Source organism: Talpa europaea, assembly GCF_964194135.1.
Source record: "Talpa europaea genome assembly, chromosome: 5".
NCBI lineage: Eukaryota > Metazoa > Chordata > Mammalia > Eulipotyphla > Talpidae > Talpa > Talpa europaea.
Window position 1 is genome coordinate 55,189,038 of NC_140071.1, and position 21,655 is coordinate 55,210,692.

General features: G+C 35.3%; 1 protein-coding gene across 1 annotated transcript in view; it reads left to right on the forward strand.

Moving 5' to 3' along the window:
- ADAMTS6 (ADAM metallopeptidase with thrombospondin type 1 motif 6) overlaps positions 1-21,655 on the forward strand; it is a gene marked incomplete at both ends in the record, with an annotated part of 225,092 nt that overhangs the window by 172,640 nt on the left and 30,797 nt on the right. The window contains 3 exons of the mRNA XM_084234291.1: positions 872-1,035; positions 1,452-1,590; positions 18,025-18,154. Coding sequence (XP_084090417.1) covers positions 872-1,035; positions 1,452-1,590; positions 18,025-18,154 — 433 coding nt within the window. The remainder of the gene's footprint in view (positions 1-871; positions 1,036-1,451; positions 1,591-18,024; positions 18,155-21,655) is intronic.

The following is a 21,655-nucleotide window of genomic DNA, read 5'->3' on the forward strand; positions in this document are numbered from 1 at the left end:
GAAGCATATAATATGTGACCTCTTCTGTCTAGCCTTTGCTACCTAGCATGATATTTCTGAGGTTCTTTCATATTGAAGCATGTATGTCATGCTTCATTCCTTTTTATGACTATTACTCCATCATATTGTGTATACCATAGTTTAGTTATCTATTCACCTGATGAAGGATATTTGTGTTGTTTCTATCTTTGGCTCATGGAAATAGCGTTACTGTGAGTATGTCTGTACAATTATTTGTTCAAGTACCTATTTTCACCTTTTTTGGATGTAAATCCAGGAGTAGAATTATGGTATTTATTTTCTTATAAAGAATGAGATATTAATTCAGCAATTTTTCTCTTTTTTTGCCAATTGAATAACCTTTTGTCTTCGTTTCATTTCACATTATTTTTCCTTGACTAATTTAAGATGCTTCCTTTGTCATATACTGAATTCCCATCTGTACTTAGGTTTATTTCTTAACTGTCTGTTTAGTTTCATTGTTTAGCTGTCAGTCTATGTGTCAGTACCACAGGTTCTCCCCAAGCCATATTCTTATAATTACTATTTTAATATTTGCACAGGAAATTCTTCTCCCCCCTGCCACACCCATCTCAGCTATTCATTTTGTCATAATTTTCCTTGTTAGTTCCACATTTATATTCCTTCAGATAAACCATTCATTTATTTTTATAAATAATAATTTCTTAATATCTTCTTGACATTCTCATGAACAATTATTTTAATTTGTACTTAAGGAAAGATCAAGAATCTCCTCTTTAAAATGAAGTAGGTATTTATTATATACTTCAGTGCAATAATTAATTGTTGATATTTTAGAAAATGAAGTTTTGCATTTTTAGGTGTCCTATGTTTTTGTTTTTGTTTTTAGCTTTGAAATCTGAAGGGGATGATTACTATATTAATGGTGCTTGGACTATTGATTGGCCTAGGAAGTTTGATGTTGCTGGGACAGCTTTTCACTACAAGAGACCAACAGATGAACCAGAATCCTTGGAAGCTCTAGGTCCCACTTCAGAAAATCTTATCGTCATGGTAAATGTCTTTGCCGCTTCATTTCTACTGTTTGTAATCTGCCTGTCAAATAGGAAGTAGCAAGCTTTATTACCTGTTTTATAGGTAGTGAAATTAATGTAAATAAAGGTAAAATGGTTTACCAAAGTGTACAAAATTTGTGAAAAGGTAAGACCATAGTGCTCTTTCCTTCTGAGCATTGATCTTTTCAATGCCTGCTTCAATTTTCTATAATCAAACAAGATAGAGGAGAGGAATGGCTCCAAACTATGCATGAAAATGGAAGAAAAATTCATCATAATTGCATGTGTTCAGAAGTTATTTAAACTTTCCCGTAAGACTTACTTTATGACATTTCTTCTTCGAAAGATATAATAAATGCCAGAATGAAGGCTCATTGTATTTTAATTATCTTCACCAGTTGTTTTCAATGGCAGGTTCTGCTTCAGGAACAGAATTTGGGAATTAGGTATAAATTCAACGTTCCTATCACTCGGACTGGCAGTGGGGACAATGAAGTTGGTTTTACATGGAATCATCAGCCTTGGTCAGAGTGCTCAGCTACTTGTGCTGGAGGTAAGACACCCACTAGGCAGCCCACCCAGAGGGCAGGATGAAAAGCAAAACATATTCTGAGCTATGCTTTGTGTTTGCTAAAGAGGCTAATTGGAAACATTTCTTGCAGGTTTGCTTCAAGCTGTAATTTAGCAAAAGAAACTTTGCTTTAATTATATTATATTCCATTTGTTTTTAACCTCATGTAATTTGTACAGATTTGTTGGTAAAATACATCTTGGCACAATGAGTGTCTCTGCTGGTGCTTCTCCCAAGACTATCTTGAAGGTGGGCTGTTTGCTTTTCGTGAACACATTCTTGGTAAAGAACATCAAGAGTTTTAAATAAAAAAATGAGCAAGAATCAGACGCCACAGATGCAACTTCTTGTAATGGGGGATGAGAATGTATGTCTGTGTGCTTGTGTCTTTGTGTTTGTGTGCTTGTGTGTTTCCCACAATCCTATTCAAACTCCCTTCTCCAGCCATCAAAATTAAGGGGTTATAAGATGGGATACTACAATAATTACTGTGTCTGGGTCTCTGGGTTAATGGTGTATGCTGACCCCATTGTAGTCCCTCAGAGAGGTAGCTGCTAGGCGGTGGTTGGTGATGTGTTGGTTGTCCCATGTGCGTTTTTCATGGGTGCCTTTTCCCCACAATTTACTCTATTCCTAATCCTCCTCCCTCTAGTGGCCACCAATGCAATTCTTTACCTCTGGCTGGGAGAGCAGGACAGTTGGCTTCCTTCAAAGCCAACACCCTTGCTGCTGCATGGACTGGTGAGTAGAAGTGCTGTGCAAGCAGCATCTTCCTTCTCTCTGGAGACTAAATGCATCGCCTCCACCGTACACCTTGATCCCAATAGGCAAGGAAACAAACCTGTGACTCAGGCCTAGGCTGGAGCACCTCACCATTTCAACAGCAAAGATAAAATTTTGAATAGTGATAATCAGAATGGGAGAAGTTGAAATAAAATGATTCATTCCATTTTACCCCATTTTCCAATGTATTACCTATATTTTGATCTCAATCTACTCATGAACATATAAATTCACCTAGACTTTATCATGTCTTTTTCTGTACTCACTGAATAAATGCCTCTGATTCTCAATGCTTGAATTAGAGGAGTTATTTTCATAGAAATGATTGTCATTACAATAGTTCAGTATTTTTAGACTCACATAGAATTAGGCTATTAACTACACTTCCCACTTTAGTGGGTCATCATGATATAAAACTTAAAAAGCAAAAAATCAAATAATAATGTTTTCTCCAGTGTGAAGTATTATGAAAAATGGTTATTTATAACTTGTAGTCTATTTTAAAAGATCTCTAATTCCCATCCATTTTATATGTGAAATGGCTGGTGATTTGTAATGCAAAGTTTTTTTAAAAGATAGGGCATTAGTATTTTTTAATAAAATAAAGGATATTTGAAATCAGTTGTTCCAGTGAATGCCATTGTATTGTATTTCCATGGCATTTATGCATATATCATTCTTTATTTTAGTTACATACCTTTTTATTCAATCAATAACCTTCCCTTTCATATACCAAAAAATTCTTCATGATAACATAACATACACAATTCAGACTCTGAGATAAGGTGGGGTAAACTTATTAAATAATTCAAAATAATTTAAAGTTTAGCAAATCTGCTGAGGAAATTCTAAATGTTGAGGTTGATTTACTTAGAGAAGAGAAAGCTGAGGGAAAGTATATTAGTATCTTCAAGTATGTGACAGAATGTTGAATGGGAAATTCTTAGTGCCTGTTTGTCTTTGTACTGAAAATTGCTATATTTGGGGATAGTTTAGACACAGTCTTGTCTGTGGCCAAGGAGGGATTAAGTGAATTCTCAATGTTCCTCTAACCCTATGATTCTTTTGTTCAAAAAGGAGATAGTTCAACAACAGTGGGGAAAAAAAAGTTTGTTAGCACTAAATTTGTTATTTTTTAGTCTTGAACTTAGAAGAAAAACTGTGATTTTATTAGAGAAGTATAAAAAATCTGAGTGTTACTCTTTTCAATAAAGCTTGTGTTGAGAAATCATTAGACAGAAGTGATTTCTTGTGATAGGTGTTAAAACAAAAGAGAAATAGGGAGATAGGGAGGGAGAAAAGACCCTGGAAGGAGAATTTTCTCTTCATTGTTATTTATACTTTTTTGTTCTTTTCTGGAACTATTGACTGCTAGATATTTGAGGTGGTTCTGGGAACAGGAATTCTGCTCAGATGTAAGTGATTGTGACAGCACTTATGAGTCCATTGCCTTCTTTGGAAGAAAGATGTACGTGCTTGAAATTTGGCAGATCTAGTATGAACAGCTGCCACTTGTCTTGCTTAGTAAGTGGTTCTCAAAGTGTGGTACCTGGACCAGCAATTTCAACATCACTGGAGAATTGATTAGAAATGCTCATTTGTGGTCCCCATCTCAAACTTACTGAACAGCAAGTCTTTGGCTAGGGTCCAGCAGTCTATGTGTGTATTTTTTTAAGACTTATTTATACATACAAGAAAATAGGGTGTAGGCCAGAGGTGTGGGGGATGAGAGAATTCATCAAAGACAAGAGTGGGGAGCAGAACAGGCATATCTACTGAAATACACTGCTGAGGGGTGGGCGGAACAGGAGAGGTCTGCCGAGCCATGTGGGTTAGCTCCTTGGTGGGGATCAAACTCATGCCTCAGTGGCTGGTGATAGCTTGTTAGTGCTGAGACTTTAACCCCTGTGCCACCAGGGAGGTCCCAGCAGTCTGTGTTCTTGTAAGCTCTCAAGGTGATTCTGATACTCAAAATTGAGTACCTTTCTCTTGGTTTATAGAAATATTGAAACTTACCTCTGGATACATAGAATTCTCTGTGTCCTGCATAGAATGAAGTTTGCATTTTCTTGACTCATTTTCCGAGTAAAACATTATCTGGAACATACTAGACATTGTATTGGAGTTTATAGATGAATGAATGAATGAGTAGAAGGAATTAATTATTTGGGTAATTATATATTTGTGCTAGTTCCTTCAGTGTGGGAAATGAAGGTTTAGAATTGCTAGTTGTTTTTTTTTTTATGAGGTGGGACAAAGGAATTGCCAGAGACAGTATAATTTTATTAGCATGGATAAGTAAAACCAACCTCCTCTTTTTTGTTTTCTTTATTTTGAATTGGTGGAAAATATTTCCTAGGCTATAGAGTGCAGATCTCAAATAATAGAATTATTCTTCCTCCATATACCCCCCCAATTTTAACCCAAGTTCTTTAAATATAGACATCTTATGATTGAAAGTAAATTCCCTTAAGCCTCAGTTATCCTGAATAAAAGAGAGCCATATTATCATTGGATTTGTAATGTCTTCATTGATAAAGCTTGCATTGGGAGTGAGAATTATATTTTAATATAAGGCTTTAGGAGGTTTTTTTTGTAGTAATTTGTGGCAGTGTACCTTTTAATGATTCAAATATTAAAAATTGTATATACGTCCTTTGATTTAGTCATATATAGTCTCTTTTTATTAATGTTTGACTAGATGTTTTATTCTCAAATTTTAGTATGTATCAGAATCACTAGCAGGGTTTGTGCAAACAAAATTGTTGGTTCTGCCTTCAGTTTCTGATTCAGTGGGTTTGGGTCAGATGATAAGAATTTGCCTTTCATACACATTTCTAGATGGTGCTGGTGCTACTGGTTTGGGAACCATCTTTGAGAAATATTGGACTAGACACTTAGATTTTATAAAGTAAATGCCTGTTAAAACAAAGTGACAAGCCTTTTAGGTAGTGATCCATGTTAAAGTTATAGTCCACATTACAGCTAATCTTTTTAATGATAAATAGTTCTCCTTAGCTATGTAATAATAAAACTTTACAGTTTATAAAACATTTTCTGGTGCTGTGCCTCCTTTGATCATCCTCCACAGAACCATGAGCTAAGCATTGCTATTATTATTCATATGATAAAACTCAAGTGAAGTAACTTGTTTCAGTCAAGACTTACAAACTGAGTCTCTAGTGATTTATTTTAAAAAATTTTTATATTTTTGCAATTAAAAATTTTATTTTTGTATTCCCTGGCTACATGTTAGATGCATTAGGACTTGGTTTTTGCCAAGTCTTTGCTAAGCATCCAATTAAATCACAATTGGTACTACTTCTCTAAATATTTTGTAATTTTTTGCTTCATATATTCCTTGACTTGTAAATATGTGTGTGATATATATATAACCAAACTCTTAGCATACCTATAATGATCATAGTAAGTCTATATTTTGATTTTTTAAATCATGTTTATTGAGGTAACTGATTTACACCACTGTATATGTTTTAGGAGTATAGGTTTACACCTCTACCATTGTATGTATTCACACCACACCAAAGACCAAATCCCTAATAATCCTCTACCATAGTTGTGATTTTTAAATATAGCATTTTCTCTCTAATAAAAGTTGTCCTTTATCTTGAACAGAGCTAGTTTATCATTTGGTAACATTAATATAGCTATGTGATATATTCCACTTAAAAATGTCTCTTTTGCTTAGCCTGAAATGGCTTTCTTTTCTTTTTTTTTTAAATAAAATAAATTTTATTTTTATATTCCCCATACAATTGCAACCCCCTTATTTTGACCCCAATCCCTCCCCTCCCCGCCCTCCACACCCCCATAGAATGTCTGTGGTTCATAGTTTTTTGTTGATTTTGATTTTCATTTTCTTATAGTTATTCATTTTCCTCTTCCCTTATTTAAGTTTTCTAGATTCCTGCTATGAGTGAGACCATCCGGTATTTTTCTTTTTCTTTCTGGCTTATTTCGCTGAGCATGATCCCTTCCAGCGCCATCCATGTTGCAGCAAATTGCATCTTTTTTGAATGCTGAGTAATATTCCATGGTGTATATGTACCACATCTTCTTGATCCAGTCATCTATTTTTGGGCATTTGGGCTGTTTCCAAAGCTTAGTTATTGTAAACAGTGCTGCTATAAACATAGGGGTGCAGGTGCTCTTTGGAATTGGTGTTTCTGTGTCCTTTGGGTCAATACCTAGGAGTGGAATTGCTGGATCATATGGGAGCTCTATCTTTAGTAGGTTGAGGAATCTCCACACAGCTCTCCATAGTGGTTGGACCAGTTTGCACTCCCACCAACAGTGCAGGAGAGTTCCTTTTTCTCCACATCCTCACCAACATTTGTTGTTGCTAGTTTTTTTAATATGTGCCATTCTCACTGGTGTAAGATGGTATCTCATGGTAGTTTTGATTTGCATTTCCCTGATTACAAGTGATGTTGAACATTTTTTCATATGTCTGTTGGCCATTTGCAGTTCCTCTCCAGAGAAGTTTCTTTTTAGCTCTTCTGCCCATTTTTTGACAGGATTATTTTCTTTGTTTTTGTTGAGTCTCATCAGTTCTTTGTAGATTTTTGTGATCAGTCCTTTATCATTAGTGTTGTGTGCAAAAATGTTCTCCCAGTTGGTGGGGTTTCTCTTTGTTTTTGTTATTGTCTCTTTTGTTGTGCAGAAGCTCTTTAATTTGATGTAGTCCCAGCTGTTTATCTTTGCCTTCACTATCACTGCTTTGGGTGATGTGTCTGTAAAGATGTCTTTGATGTGCATATCATGTAGTGTTTCACCTATAGGAAATGGCTTTCTTTTTCAATGCTTTCCTAAACCAGTGCTTCTCACTTTTGCTGTACTCAGAATCACCTGGAGAACTTTAAACAATACTTAATTGGTTAGTAGTGTGGCCTAGGCATCAGATTTTCTTTTTAAGATTTATTTATTTATGCATATAAGAACTGGGGTACAGGCCAGAGGGGTGGTGGGGTGGTGGGGTGAGAGGATTCACCAGAGACAGAGTGGGGAACAGAACAGGCAGATTGACTGAAATACACTGCTGAGAGGAGCAGTGGGCGAATCAGGAGAGGTCTGCTGCACCATTTGGGTAGCTCCCTGGCCGGGGATCAAACCCGTGGTGCAGTGGCTGTGGCTAGCTTCATAATGCTGTGCTTAACCCCTTGCCACCAGGGAGACCAGCATCAGATTTTTAAATGCTCCCTAGGTAATTCTAATCTGTAGGCAATGTTGAGAAGTACTGCCTTTGAGGCTGATTGAAAGAAAGTTTAGTCTTCAATAGTTTACATTCAGAAGCAAATACCTCTGGGACCATTATTAACTTATATCTCTGTTATTAATTGGCTGCTAGTTGAATGCAAATATTAATGATGTTTATGTATATCTATCTGGGATGAAAAGGTAGAAAGGGGCATTAGAGAAGGAAATGAACAAAGTGATGAATGCCAACTGTGCAGAGTTGTTTCATGTGGCCATTACCCTTAGATTTGCCTGTAGAAAACTTTTTTTTTTTTGGTAGTTCGGTTTATTTACATGCTTTCTTCTTTACCCAATATATCACTTATAATCATCTAATTAATGCTTTTATAGCTGACTTAAAATTTCCCAAAGCTTGTTCTTCTAATTTCAAGTTTATGTGGTCCTTAGGGAGGTAAAATGAGTGAGTGGCTTTATACTAAAGCAACTTGAATTTAGATTCACAAGTCAGAATATGACCGAATTTGATTGCTACAAGTCAATATTTATGAAAACTTAACTTTTTTGTCTTGTGATTTGTAGTTCTAATCAGAGAAGTCCTCCTATTGTTTTAGGATATTTTTCCCCATTACGGAATGAATCTTTGTGTTCACAATAATTTTCTATCCTGCCTTTCTGGATAGATGTGCTCTTAGTTTCCACCACTCAAGCCATTGCCTTCTACCTCAACAACCTCTTAACCTCTCCTCCTATTTAATACAGCTTTAAAGCAAAAGCTTCTGAAATAAAAAAAAAAAAAGCAAAATCTTCCAAAGCCATACAGCTGAAAGTTGATGTTATACTGTTGCGTCTAACTTTGCACCTGTTCTGTTACAAAGAAACTTATTAATGGTTTATTTGTGGTGTAAAGAAAGGTCACAAATACATACTTATTTTGCATCTAAAATAGTCTTTGCCTTACAATGGGCTCCATGGAAACATCTGATTACTTTCTCCAATTGTTTTCTCCTAGCATTTTCTTTCTTCCTCTTTGGTAGAAATACAAAAATTACATACCAAAGAACTCAGTTTGGTCAAATTTCTGCTGACAAACAGATATTTCTCTGCTAAACTTTACTTGGCAGCCCAAAGAGAAAAAGTAAGCTATGCTTAGATTGAGGAGAAGAAAGGAAGGAGATAGGAGTATTTTTAGGGACATTTCTGATTTTGTTTGAAGATCAGAGCCCACAGATAAAACAATTATTTAGGAATGTTTCTGATCAATTGTCATCGACCATTAAAAATTTATCATTACTTCCTTTTGCATTTATATAGCCTACTTAGCTGAGTGTTTGGAGCTTATTTTACTCCAAAAAAAAGTAAAATATTAGATGCTTACTTTCTTTTTCTCCCCTGAATGTCATCTTAAGATGTGTGTGTTTGTGTGTGTGTGTGTGTAGAGAGCATATAAAACTTCAAGGTATTCTTTGTTTCTTCTTTATTCTACTTCTTATGATTCTACCTGATTCAACTGTATTCTTACACATGATGGAATTAGTTTCTCTTTAAGATTTTTAAGATGACATTCATAGTTTTCAAATATTATATAGAATTTTCCTGATTAAAGTTCACATTTTTCAAACTACACCATTGTACCCCAGGACACTGCAACAGTCTCACAGAGGCACTAAGAATATTGTACATTTACAATGAAAATTTGGGATTTGGTTGTATACCACACAAATTATTACTATTAAGTTTTTGAACCTCTAACTACTTAATAAGTGAAACCCTTATATGTTTTCCTTCTGTATAAAAAGGACTGTGAAAAATTGCTGAGCAGTTAAGGATGCTGTGATCCAAAAAAGTTTGAGAACTCTTGATTTAGGGTAAAACAAATCATTAAAGTTGCAAAAAAATTAGTAGATGTTGAATTTTATTGCATAAGAGAAAAAAAATGCATAGGAATTCATTGTTCAGGGTGTTGGTGATAATCAGAGTTTAAAAATGGATACTCTTCTGCATTTACAATTATAGACTTATAATAAATAACTTTGTTCTTTATATTTATATTCATGTGTCCTTAATATTTTTCCTTCCTCTATCTTTGTTAAATCAGTTTAAGATTGGCAGGTGATAAAAGCAAAAAATAAAAAAGCAGAAAACAGAAAAAGAAACTACATAATTAAGAATTCCTAATATCAAATTCTTCTGAGCAACTTACTACCTAACATGTTTATGTAATAATTTAACAAGTCCATTCACTAATAACATACTTTCATATTATTTTAATGAATCTCTCACACACATTGAATTGGTGCCTTTAAAGAGCTGGATTTTCTACCTTGCTTTTATGGGAACATTATTTGTTCATATTTTTTTTGTTGTTGTTTTCAAGAATACTGTAACACAAGTATAATGTGCACTTAAAGGTATAGTCAGTTCATGCTAAAATTGCTATTTTAAAATTGTTTTAAAAAGTAACCATTAGAAAAAATATAGTGCAATCTTTAGGCCTAAAGTATTGTAAGACTCAACAATGGTCTATCATTACATAGACTGTGGAATTACCCCTATTCACCTTCTCCCGCCACTTTCTCTTTGGGTCATTTTCAATGTTAAGAAGTAAGAATGTCCTTTAATACATGGAACTAGTTGTACCAAGCCTCATCTCAGGGCACGTGTGAACATCACAACTCTCAAAAGTCTAGGCCTTGTAGCCTTTGATTGTACCTGCTGTGCTATCATATAACATGCCCTTGAGAGAGTCACTCCTTTAGATAAACATGCTCCTGGCTAAATTACACTTCTGAAAAGTTAATATTTATTTAGTTGCCTACAATAATTATTTCAATTTATCTTTTCCTTAACATATAGCTTCCCCTATATCATACAATTTTTAAAAATTCTTTGAATTTTTTTATATGTTTAATATAATTTAACCTTTGTACCTTCTTGTATAAAGTCTTACATATATGAAAGTTTATCTTGATTACCTAATGTTTTTACTGTTTGTCCCTGAATATTGGAGTTAGCATTTTTTTTAAATGTTAAGACTTATAGGTGAAAGCAAGAAATCTCCCTAAAATATTTCCTTTGATGCTGTTTATCTTCCTCTTTCTTTGTCATTTCTTTTTCTTTAGAGATTATATTCTTCTCTAACATGATCAGAAAGGCTGAAACCAAAAGTTTGACAGCATTCCTTTGTATTAATTGCCTATGTATCACAGATTATGTTTCACTTCACAAATTATGCATCTTTACAAGGTAGTATGCATAAATATTTTTGGAAAAAATAAAGTCTTATAATAAGCAGCATCATCCTGATTTAAAGGGCCTCGTGATATTATTATTTCCACTTTGTTACTGAAAAAAATGAAATTGCACTTTAAAAGCTGTATAAACATGTTTATGATTGTGTCTTGATTATAATTCAAATTTGAAATATTTACTTTTTGATTCCAATAAAGGGATTTCATGTAAAACTAAAAGCAAAGCTTCTCTGTTGGTGAGAAATCCATCACAGTGTGTGGGAGAAGCTCAAGCTTTTCTTGCACTCTTTAATCTTTTTAATAAAATGCCAAAAACAATAAGCTGACTAAAGATCTTGCATATTCTATTTTAGTACAATATAAGTTAATTCTCTATATTGAGAAGATTGCCTCTCACAAATTACTAACTAGTTAGTGTTCTGCCTCTTGAAATATTTCGCTCCTTTGATATGTACCTCACACTGGTAAGAACTATGCCACTGAAACAAGACTACAAGACTAAATAGAAACTAACAAATACTCTGCTACTCTGCAGAGTACAGGGATTAAACAGACATAAAAGGTGAAAAAAATGAACAATTGTGGAAGAGGAAAAGGAGAGACAACTTTCATAGACATTTTGGGTCTGGAAGAAACATTAAAAATCACCTGATTTGATTGTCTTATTTTACAAAGGAGAATCAAAGCTTCCTTTAGGTCATGGGCATAACCTGCCCAGAATTTAAAAAGATGTAACTAAACATAGCAGAGTTCGAGTGAGGAAAAGCATAGTAACAAGATAAAGTGGCAGGGAATGACATCATAAACATTTGGCTATGAAAAGAGCTCTTTTAATGCAATTATATACTCATGTTGATCCTGAACAGTGAACACCTGAATCATATGTTACAATGCAATGTTACTTTAACAAAAAAGAAAAAAGTTCTTAAGATCAAGAAGATAGGGAAAGAGAAATCAAACAGCAATAGAATAAAGTAAGGGGACTATAAAATTAGAAATATTAGACTTGAACATACATTACTCTATTAGATAAGGTATCTTCAATATTATAGTTAAATGATATTTGTGTTATCATCCCCACCCCATTTTAGTGTAATCTCATTGATTTCAAGACTATGTCACCCATTTCCCCCCTTAAAATAACAAAAAGCCATGCCTTCATAGTAGAAATTCAAAGAGCTAAAGTAAGAGGAAGGAGTACTCTTATTATCTAATGAATAGTAGGTATTCCCCCGGGGAGAGTATGATTTCAAATTAACTCAGCATATGTATGCCCCACTCTCATTACTACTACTAAGCACGGTTGCTCGAGAAAAATACAATAAAACACAAAAATACAACCACATGTTTTCCTTTTCATAGACCTATGTTTTCTTGATATATCTAATTTTGCTTAGGGCAGTAGGGGAAAACACTGGAAGACATAGAGTGAAGCCTTTGAAAAATTGAAAACTAGCATGAATCTCTTCAGAAGAGGGAAGCATATGGGTGGAACTGATTGGTACCTTGGGTGCCAGCTGTTAGATCCAAGGCAGATGGGCTTTGCTCTGCCCTGCAAATGCTTGTGTCTGGCCAATAATCACACACACACAACAGCCAGATTCCAGCAGTGTAGGGCAGAGCAGAGACACATTTTTTTTTCCTGGCACTTGTTGCTTTTTGGATGCTATCTTCACTGGAGATTTAGATTAAATTAATTTTGCTGGCCATTTATTCTGAATACTTTGGTTGTATAGTGTTGTCTTGGTTGCTAGCTACTTTAAATATACAGCATCCAAATTGTTGCCTTAGCCACCAACTATATTTTTACTATTAGCTTTGATTTTTTAACCCCTCCCCCCCATTGCTTCAGTAAACTGTTTCTTGTGTTAATATGATGTATGATGCCATTAGGTTATGCTACTTAGAGGCTAGCTGGCCCCTAAATCCCAAGGACAGATTTATACCTTTATTTCCTTTATTGACTTAATCACATTTTTTTAAGATTTATTTATTTATTTATACAAGCACTGGGTACAGTCAGAAGTGCAGGAGGGTGAGAGAATTCACCAGAGCCAGAGCTGGGAGCAGAGCAGGCAGACTGAAGTACACTGCTGAGGGGAGCAGCGGGCAGCAGGAGAGGTCTGCGCACCATGTGGGACCCTCCGGTGGCCAGGGAGCAGCTGGGGATCGAACCAGCGCTGCAGAGGCTGCGGGCAGCTTCGCAACCCAGCGCTTAACCACTGTGCCACCGGGGAGGCCCTTAATCACATGTTTTTATAGATTGCTCACTTCCCAGCATTTGTATGACTGAAATGTAGTGTCTTATGAGTAAATTTGGGAAGAGATGGAAGTTCTGTCTTCTGCCCTTACCCTCTCCCACACCTCGATTTAACACATATCATTTTTTCAACTAGTACTTTCTGTATGTTGAATGCCCTCTCTCTACTTTTAAAATAGTGAGTTGCCCTGAGAAAAGTAATATAGTGCCAAATACTGTTACAAATGATTTTATAAAAATTATTTATTTCTGAAAGGGAAGTGATGGAACCTGAGAATATTGAAGAGCTTATATGGGGAGGAGAGGAGGTACTGAAATGAGGCAAGAAATGAAGGGGCTTTATGTTCTCAACTTTTAGAATTGGTCCAAGGACATTAGCTGCTAAATAAAAGACCCTACATTCTTCATTGAACCATCCTAGAGTAAAAAGAACAGATGAAGAGATTCCATTCAGAAGTCACTTACAGCTTGGTGGCCTACTTGCTCATTTCCCTGTGATATATGCTGTCTCAAAATACTAAAAGCCATTTCTTGATGTGTAACTGTATCAGGCATTTGAATTGGTTACTCTTTCCTGCCATTAGACAAGAGAACCAGTGGTGGGCAAATGGATCATCAACTTTTGACTATTAACAGAAAATTAAATATAATATATGACAAATTTAAATTTATACTCTTAATATAAGACTTTCATTTCATGTTAAGAATCATCATATTTGATTATTCGATATCAAATGATAAAATTATAATAATATAAAAAGCTCTAAACAGGATATACCCATTGTCGAGAGTTTAAAGTAAATGTATATTGGTAATGACATCTTTGTACTTAAATTTTATAATGTGAAACCATGGATTATTTTGAGCATGAAAGAGGGATTTCATTTTTTAAAAAATGTATCAAAGTTACATGCCAGTAGCTTTAGGTGCTTAAGAATAAAACAGAATTAGTGCAGTTTTAAATTTGACCAATTAAATTCTGTAGAACATCTGCATATCTCTAGGGGATATGAACACTAAGCCACTAGAATTTTGTTTTTGATTAGGCGTAAACTGAGTGGTTCTGTGGACATTTTATGTTTTTGGTTATAAACTATAAGTCTTTAGATTTGAAAGCATAGTGGCTTTGTGTGACTGGATGTAATTATTCCCAATAGAGTTTAAATCAACTTCTTAGCAATGTTTTACAGATTACTTTAAAAGTAGCTCTGTGCAAGAGGCTTGATCATATGAAAAGATTCTGAACTCAATCCTTTCTCTTGTTGACTTAGTTTAGACTATTTCCAGTTGAACTGTATTTTTTACTTCATAAAGCTAAAAACTGCATTTCCTTAATCCAAAAGTATGTGTTTAAAAAAAAAATCCATCCAATTAGGTGAATTGGTTTAGAAAGAATTCTGTTGCTACTGAATTAAAAAGAAAAAAATCTATAAACTTGCCAAGCTGGGGTAAAAGTTAGAAGAATTATATGTTGTTGGAAGAAGATAGTTCAACATTGTAGGAAGATTGGAATAGATTACTGGTATAGTCAGTTCCTGAGTGTGAAATACCACACTGTCTAATATAATATTTCAGAAGAAAAGTTAATGAAAGATGAATGCAAGGAAAAATGCATCTTCATAAAATACAGAGTAATTATAGCTGTTTATTCAAGGATTTTAATTTATATTTCACAAAAATAATGTTTTGAAGTTATGAGACTGATATGAACCCTCAAATGCCCAAATTCCTAGTTTTTAAGAAGTCTGGCGGGCATGACCAAAATTAAGTCAATTTGTAATTCTTAGCACTTAGCCCACTATCCCAAAAGAGCACAGTGTCTTGTAATTAGTAGTTATTCTCTGTTGAATGAATGGATGGATGATTGAATGAATGAATGACCTGCCAACCACATTCAGCTGACATTTTAGTTTGTGTACTATGTAATTTTAAACTAATTGCTGGATCCCATCAAAGAGCAAAATAGCCTTAAAGATCCAGAATAAAGTATGAGATTGTAGACAATTTTTTTTCTTTGTGGTTTTGTGTATTTTCCAAATTTTTAACAATGTTTTGTAGCTAAAAATTTTTAAGGTACACACTTTAAGTCAAATTAAGTCTGACTTTATATTTTCCTAAATAACAGTTATTAGCTATCTTTCTGGGGGAAAAAAGGAGCAATCTTTTCTTCTGTACGGGTTTAAAATGCAATCTTTCTCATTAAAGTTCCATATATTCCCAAAAGTAAAAAAAAAAAAAAAAAGATATAAATCTCATCTCAATAACTACTATCTGGGATTCAAATCGCAGAGGCCGTGCTTTTACACTAAAGACTACTTTTAAAAACTAATGTTAATTGCACACAACAACATTTCTAGGGTTCATTTAAAGAAAGTAGAATTTATCTTAATCTGTAGAGACTGAATTAATGTTTCAATCACTGAAACAAAGCATTATTAGTTCCATTCTATAGTGCTGAAAATGTTTATCCTTTTCTGAATAAAACAGCTAAGATCTAGACTGAAGCCAACTTTCTTGTTGCAGATATCATATTTAAAAAATTATTTGACATTTATAAAGGTTGGGCAATCTCATGCATCCTTTTTATAAATGGATGGTTTGAATATCCCCCCTCCTGGTAGGATATTTGAATGACTTACAAAAACAACCATACAAATCTACAAAAACAATTCCCTGAACTGGGTTGGATATTCTGAGACTCTGTGGCAGTTAGTAGATGAATTCTATGACTAACGGCAGAGATTTTTGTCTAGGTGGATCACATGGACTTAGTTATCTGCCCACTGGAATGACACAATAGAGAGATATCTGATGAATGTTGTGGAACATCTGTGAATGGATCACAGCTAAGTTGATGTGAATCATTATTCCCTCAAAAATCTAAAGTTTAGTTGTTAAAAAATTCCAAACTGTTGTTGCATAAACTGAAATGTTTGACCTATTCTGGGCATTGGGGAGGGAGTAGGGTGGAGAATGAATGAATACAACAGGTATTTTAAGTCCTTTTGCCAGTAAGTTGCTTCGCTATGTTTTAGACACCTAAATTTAGGAAAACCTAAAACTTGTTGTTGAAGGTGATCAAAGAGTCCTGGGGCACTGTAAGTAATAAAATATACATTCTTCAACTGTTACCGCCATCATAAAAGCTACAGGACTTAATAATTTTCCCTGTGAGGAAATTAGATTTCCATATCTTTAAATTCAAGGGGCTTAGTTAAGTGTGATGACTGGGGCACTCCTACCTGCAGAACTCCCATGACAGTTACAGGACCTTGAGAGAAGCATTTGATGCATAGCTCCTTCACTGAATGATGCTGGTTCACATTGATTTCCTTAGTTGGGGGTTAACCTTTAGAGTACTATTAAAGCAACTGGAGTGGGGCAAGTAAAACTGAAAGATTGTATGGAGCTAGCTAAGTGTGAAACTGTAGTTTCTTTTATACTTCAAATGCAGCTTTTACAACTCTTTCTGTGTAATCAAGCCTACCTGATTATAGATATAAGGTAGGTGAGTAGCTTAGTTTATGCTTTTATTTCCTATTCTAGAAGTCACTTGCTACCTCTGTATGACCTGAAATATTTAGCATTGTGTTATATTTTGACTTTTTTTTTGATATCTTGATACACTCATCTTTGCTTCTTTTGACCCATGGCACGAAAGAGAAAATGAACATGAGTCTGCATAAAGTCTATCCACCAGGGGTGGTTACAAATAAGAGTGTGTTTGTGTGTGTCTTGTATTTTGTGAAATGTGAGCAAGTTGTGGTGAATACATTTGCCAATAAATAATAAATATTTATTTAGAATTTTACAAATTTTATAATGCGGTTACTTTTAGCTGTGGCAAACAGGTCACACAGACCAATTTTAAGAATGAGATAAGCATTTTGCAAGTTAATGTTTGATGGAATATGTATAAATCTGTTTGATACTGGTGTGATCACCAAGGAGCCAACTCTATTAGAGTAAACGCACTAATGGTGGCGATCGAAAAGCAGCCCACTCTAATCTTTATTTTTTTATTTTTTTTTTTTTTTTAATAGAGGCATGCTTTTTTTATTTATTTGTTTGCTGGTTTGTTTGCTTGTTTTGTTTATACATGCACTGGGCACAGTCAGAAGCGCGGGAGGGAGGGTGAGAGAATTCACCAGAGCCAGAGCTGGGAGCAGAGCAGGCAGAAGGACCGAAGTACACTGCTGAGGGGAGCAGCGGGCGGCAGGAGAGGTCTGCGCGCCATGTGGGACCCTCCTCCGTTGGCCGGGGAGCAGCCGGGGATTGAACCGGCGCCGCAGAGGCCGGGCGCAGTTTCGCAACCCAGCGCTCAACCGCTGCGCCACCGGGGAGGCCCCCACTCTAATCTTTAAACTCTAGTGTTTGTGGGCTTTTAGGGAAATCAATCAGTAAACAGAAAAAAAACGAAATGTGTGAATGTGATGTGTCCAAAGAAAGACTAAATTGATGGTGTGCGTCCTGTAAAAATAGCAAAAAGTAAATTTGTCCTTATTGTTTCATTTTTAAATAGATATACAATCATTGTTCTTGCATTGAAATGTATATTCATTCACACATTTTATCTTATGCTATTTTGAGGAAATGAATTTTTTTTTTAAGGAAAGCATGAAGAAGAATATGCAAATGGGAATACTAATTGTTTAAAACCACCAGGAGTTTCTTTTCTGAACTTGAAAACAGTTATGTTTCTAAATATCAGAACAATAATTTTGCCTAAAATTGCAGTATAATGACCAGGACTTCTCTCCTTTTTTAGAGAATCGGTCAAGTGTTTCTGGAACAGATAAAGACAGCAGCGATCCAGTGAGGTTGATTCCCTACAGAGGAAAGCTATGCATACCTAGCTTACTGGAAGGTAAACTACTCTTCAATTAATGATGTCCTCCTTTTCTCAAGGTGTCCAAAGACAGGAGGTGGTCTGTAAAAGGTTGGATGACAACTCCATTGTCCAGAACAATTACTGTGACCCTGACAGTAAACCACCTGAAAATCAAAGAACCTGCAACACCGAGCCCTGCCCACCTGAGTAAGTAAGAGGAAGACGTGAGAATGATTTTCAATTGCAGAGAGAAAAAACATTAGATATTCATATTTCAAAACATATATTCTTATGATATGAATAATTTGAGCTGATTAAAGGGGATAAAACATCACAGAGGGTAGAATTTTAATGTTCATTCACAGAGCAAAGATCTGTGAAAGATTTTAATTATTAACTCATTTAAAGTAGGGACTTCAATAGGTTGATCTTGGCAGAGTGCTGCAAATCATCCTATTTCATCAGTTCTAAGGCATATCTTTTCATATATATATAAATATATATATATTATTTATTTATGCTACAAGAACTGGGTACAGATCAGAGGTACAGGGGGTGACAGAATTCACCAGTGACAGAGTAGGGAGCAGAACAGGCAGACTGACTGAAATACACTGCTGAGGGGAGCAGCGGGAGAGACAGGAGAGGTCTGCTGTGCAATGTGGGTAGCTTCCTGACCTGGGATCAAACTCAAGCCACAGTGGCTGGCGATGGCTTAATGCCGCTGAGACTTTAGCCCCTATACCCCCTTTTCATATTTCAATGTCCCAGAAATTGGGGTTCATCTTGCAATTGATCTTACAATAAAACTCAACTCTTTAAAAAAAAACGAAACTCAACTCTTTTTTTTAATGGTACACAAAATAATGGTATCTTACATTCAATGAAATAAATAGTGTAGTCCTATTGTTTCAGATATTTATCCTAAAGATCTAAGAACTTTTAAAATGCTTTAGAAATATTCTGCAATGGAGCCTCCCCTGGTGGCAGGTGGTTGAGTGCCGCGCTGTGAAGCTGTCCGCAGCCTCTGCAGCGCCGGTTCAATCCCGGCTGGCCAGGGTCCCACATGGCACAAGAGACCTCTCCTGTCTCGCCCGCTACTCCCCTCAGCAGTGCATTTCGTCAGTCTGCCTGTTCTGTTCCCTACTCTGTCTCCAGTGACTCTTCACCCTTCCGTGGATCTGGCCTGTACCCCATTCTTGTATATATGTATAAATAAATAAATCTTTAAAAAAAGAAAAAGGCTTTCAGTCTTTACAAAAAAAAAAAAAAGAAAGAAATATTCTGCATTGTAATGGTGGTGCTTTAATCTGCTGACTCAATTTTAAAAACTTTCATCCTAAAGCAGTCTATCTTAAATTTTGGGCACAGGTGTGGAGTATACTCATTCTCTGTTGATTAATGTAGGAATTACAGCTTAATGTAAATGGAGGTGCATGGAGATAGTCCATTCATCTTAATGACGACTTGAAAAAACTAAAATTTAAAAATATGAGAACTGCTGTAAGTGAGCTACATGCTATAAGAAAAGAAAGGTTTCTTGATTGAGCAAAAGGCAGTGATGATGTGAAAAAAATGCAAAGATTCTGAGTTGATTGTGAAACTACTGATCTTTGTAGGGATTTTGCCTGATTGACAATTGCGAGACAGAACTTTTATGAATGGCTATTCATTCTTGTTTGAGAAATTAGTAACCATCATCTCTTTGGATAGCTGATTATCCCAACATCAAGTTAATACATAAAAAGCGAGTGAAGAAAATGAATTTATATATTCCAAGCTCTCTAGACTAGAGAAGAAAGCTCTATAATGAAGTAATTCATGTCTCTAAAAACATCTACAGTGATGTCACAAAAACCTGGAACTTAAATGAATAAAGAATTCAGGTTCCAGGGCCTCCCTGGTGGCACAGGCTGTAGAAGGCAGCTCCGTGAAGTTGTCCACGCAGCCTCTGCAGTGCCGGTTTGATCCCAGCTGGCCGCAGAGATACCCACATGGCATGGCAGACCTCTCCTGTCTCGCTCCCTGTTCCCCTCAGCAGTATATTTTGGTCAGTCTGCCTGTTCAGTTTCCCCACTCTGTCTCTGATCAGTCCTCTCACCCTCCCACACATCTGCCCTGTAACCCAGTTCTTATATGAATAAATAAATAAATCTTTAAAAAAAAAAAAAGAATTCAGGTTCCAAATATTGTTAAAGCAAGAGGTATTTCTTAAGTTTTGTTTGCAAAGAAAAATGCCTTATGAGCTTTCATTATCCAAAGTTAGTGTCTGTCTGGATATTTGAATATTAATGGGAGATATTCTCTACTAGTCTCTTGAAAAGATTTAGGGCAGTTGCTTATAAACACAAAGCACAAAGACTCTAGAGTGATACAGGTTTTTATTCTGACTTAAAATATCATATTTGTACTTGTTTAAATGTGATTATTTTGTAAATGAATTTGTTGAAATCCAGATGTGGGAAAGTATAGACATGTAACCTATAGTATGTATTATAAAGACAAATATCTAATATTTTCATGTTCCTCTTTTCTGCCAACTATTTTTATGAATTTGTCTCAAGAAACTGAAAAACTATATAAAACAAAATGATGCTCACAAGTCATGGGCTAATTTTGTTCCTTCCCTATTTCCAATAGCTTTAACATATTTTCATGTAATTGTGAGTCTCAACCCATCGAGTTAATTCCCTGACATTCAGAATTTTAAGTATTATGTTTGGCTTTTGATCAACCATTTAAGGCATCTGAGTGGGTCTGGTCACACCTCTTCTATTTTGACCTCAGCCTTTTTGTGTTTGTTTGATTAAGCTTAAATGCTAATCACATGTCCTTTGAGGTTTTAATGTTTGGCTGTTCCATCCCATAAATTGGGGGCTGGGTATAACACTGGATGCCCAATTTAAGGATAGTTGACAAATTTGAATTAATGTAGATGATTAAATTTAAGTTTCCTATTGCCTTTCCTTTTGCATTCCTGAGTAGAAAATTTGTTGACTTTTTCAGTTTAAAGGTAAGACGATAGGATTTGAAAAAGAAAGATGAGAAGATGAGAAAGAAGATGTAGGCTGTCGGCTTTCTTATTTTGAAAGAGCTAAAGATATATATATATTTAAAATATATTTTTTTAAAGATTTGTTTATTTATTTATTTATTTATGCAGGCACCGGGTATAGTCAGAAGCGCAGGAGGGTGAGAGAATTCACCAGAGGCAGAGCGGGGAACAGAATAGGCCAAGTGACGAAATACACTGCTGAGGGGAGCAGCGGGCAGCAGGAGAGGTCTGCGCGCCATATGGGATCCTCGCTGGTGGCCAGAGATTGAACTGGCGCTGCAGAGGCTGTGGGCCGCTTCCCAGCCCAGCGCTCAACCGCTGCGCCACCGGGGAGGCCCTAAAATATTATTCTTTATCAGTCCATTTTCTATTAGTTCATTTTAAACTTCTTTGCATTCATACTATGTAAAAGGAAGTCTAATTCTTCAAAATAGTTTTTGTATGCAAGATTACTAGGAGACCTTGTTACTATAAATATAAAAATAATATAAAGACAACTGAATTCACTAGGACTTTAAATGCAGAGGAAAGGAGAGAAGATAGGTTTTTCTCAGATGATGATATGAAAATTGTGGTTGCTTTTTGTAATACATACTAAAGCATCAACTATTTTAAATGCAGAAAAAATAAAAAGAAAACAAAAACACATGTAA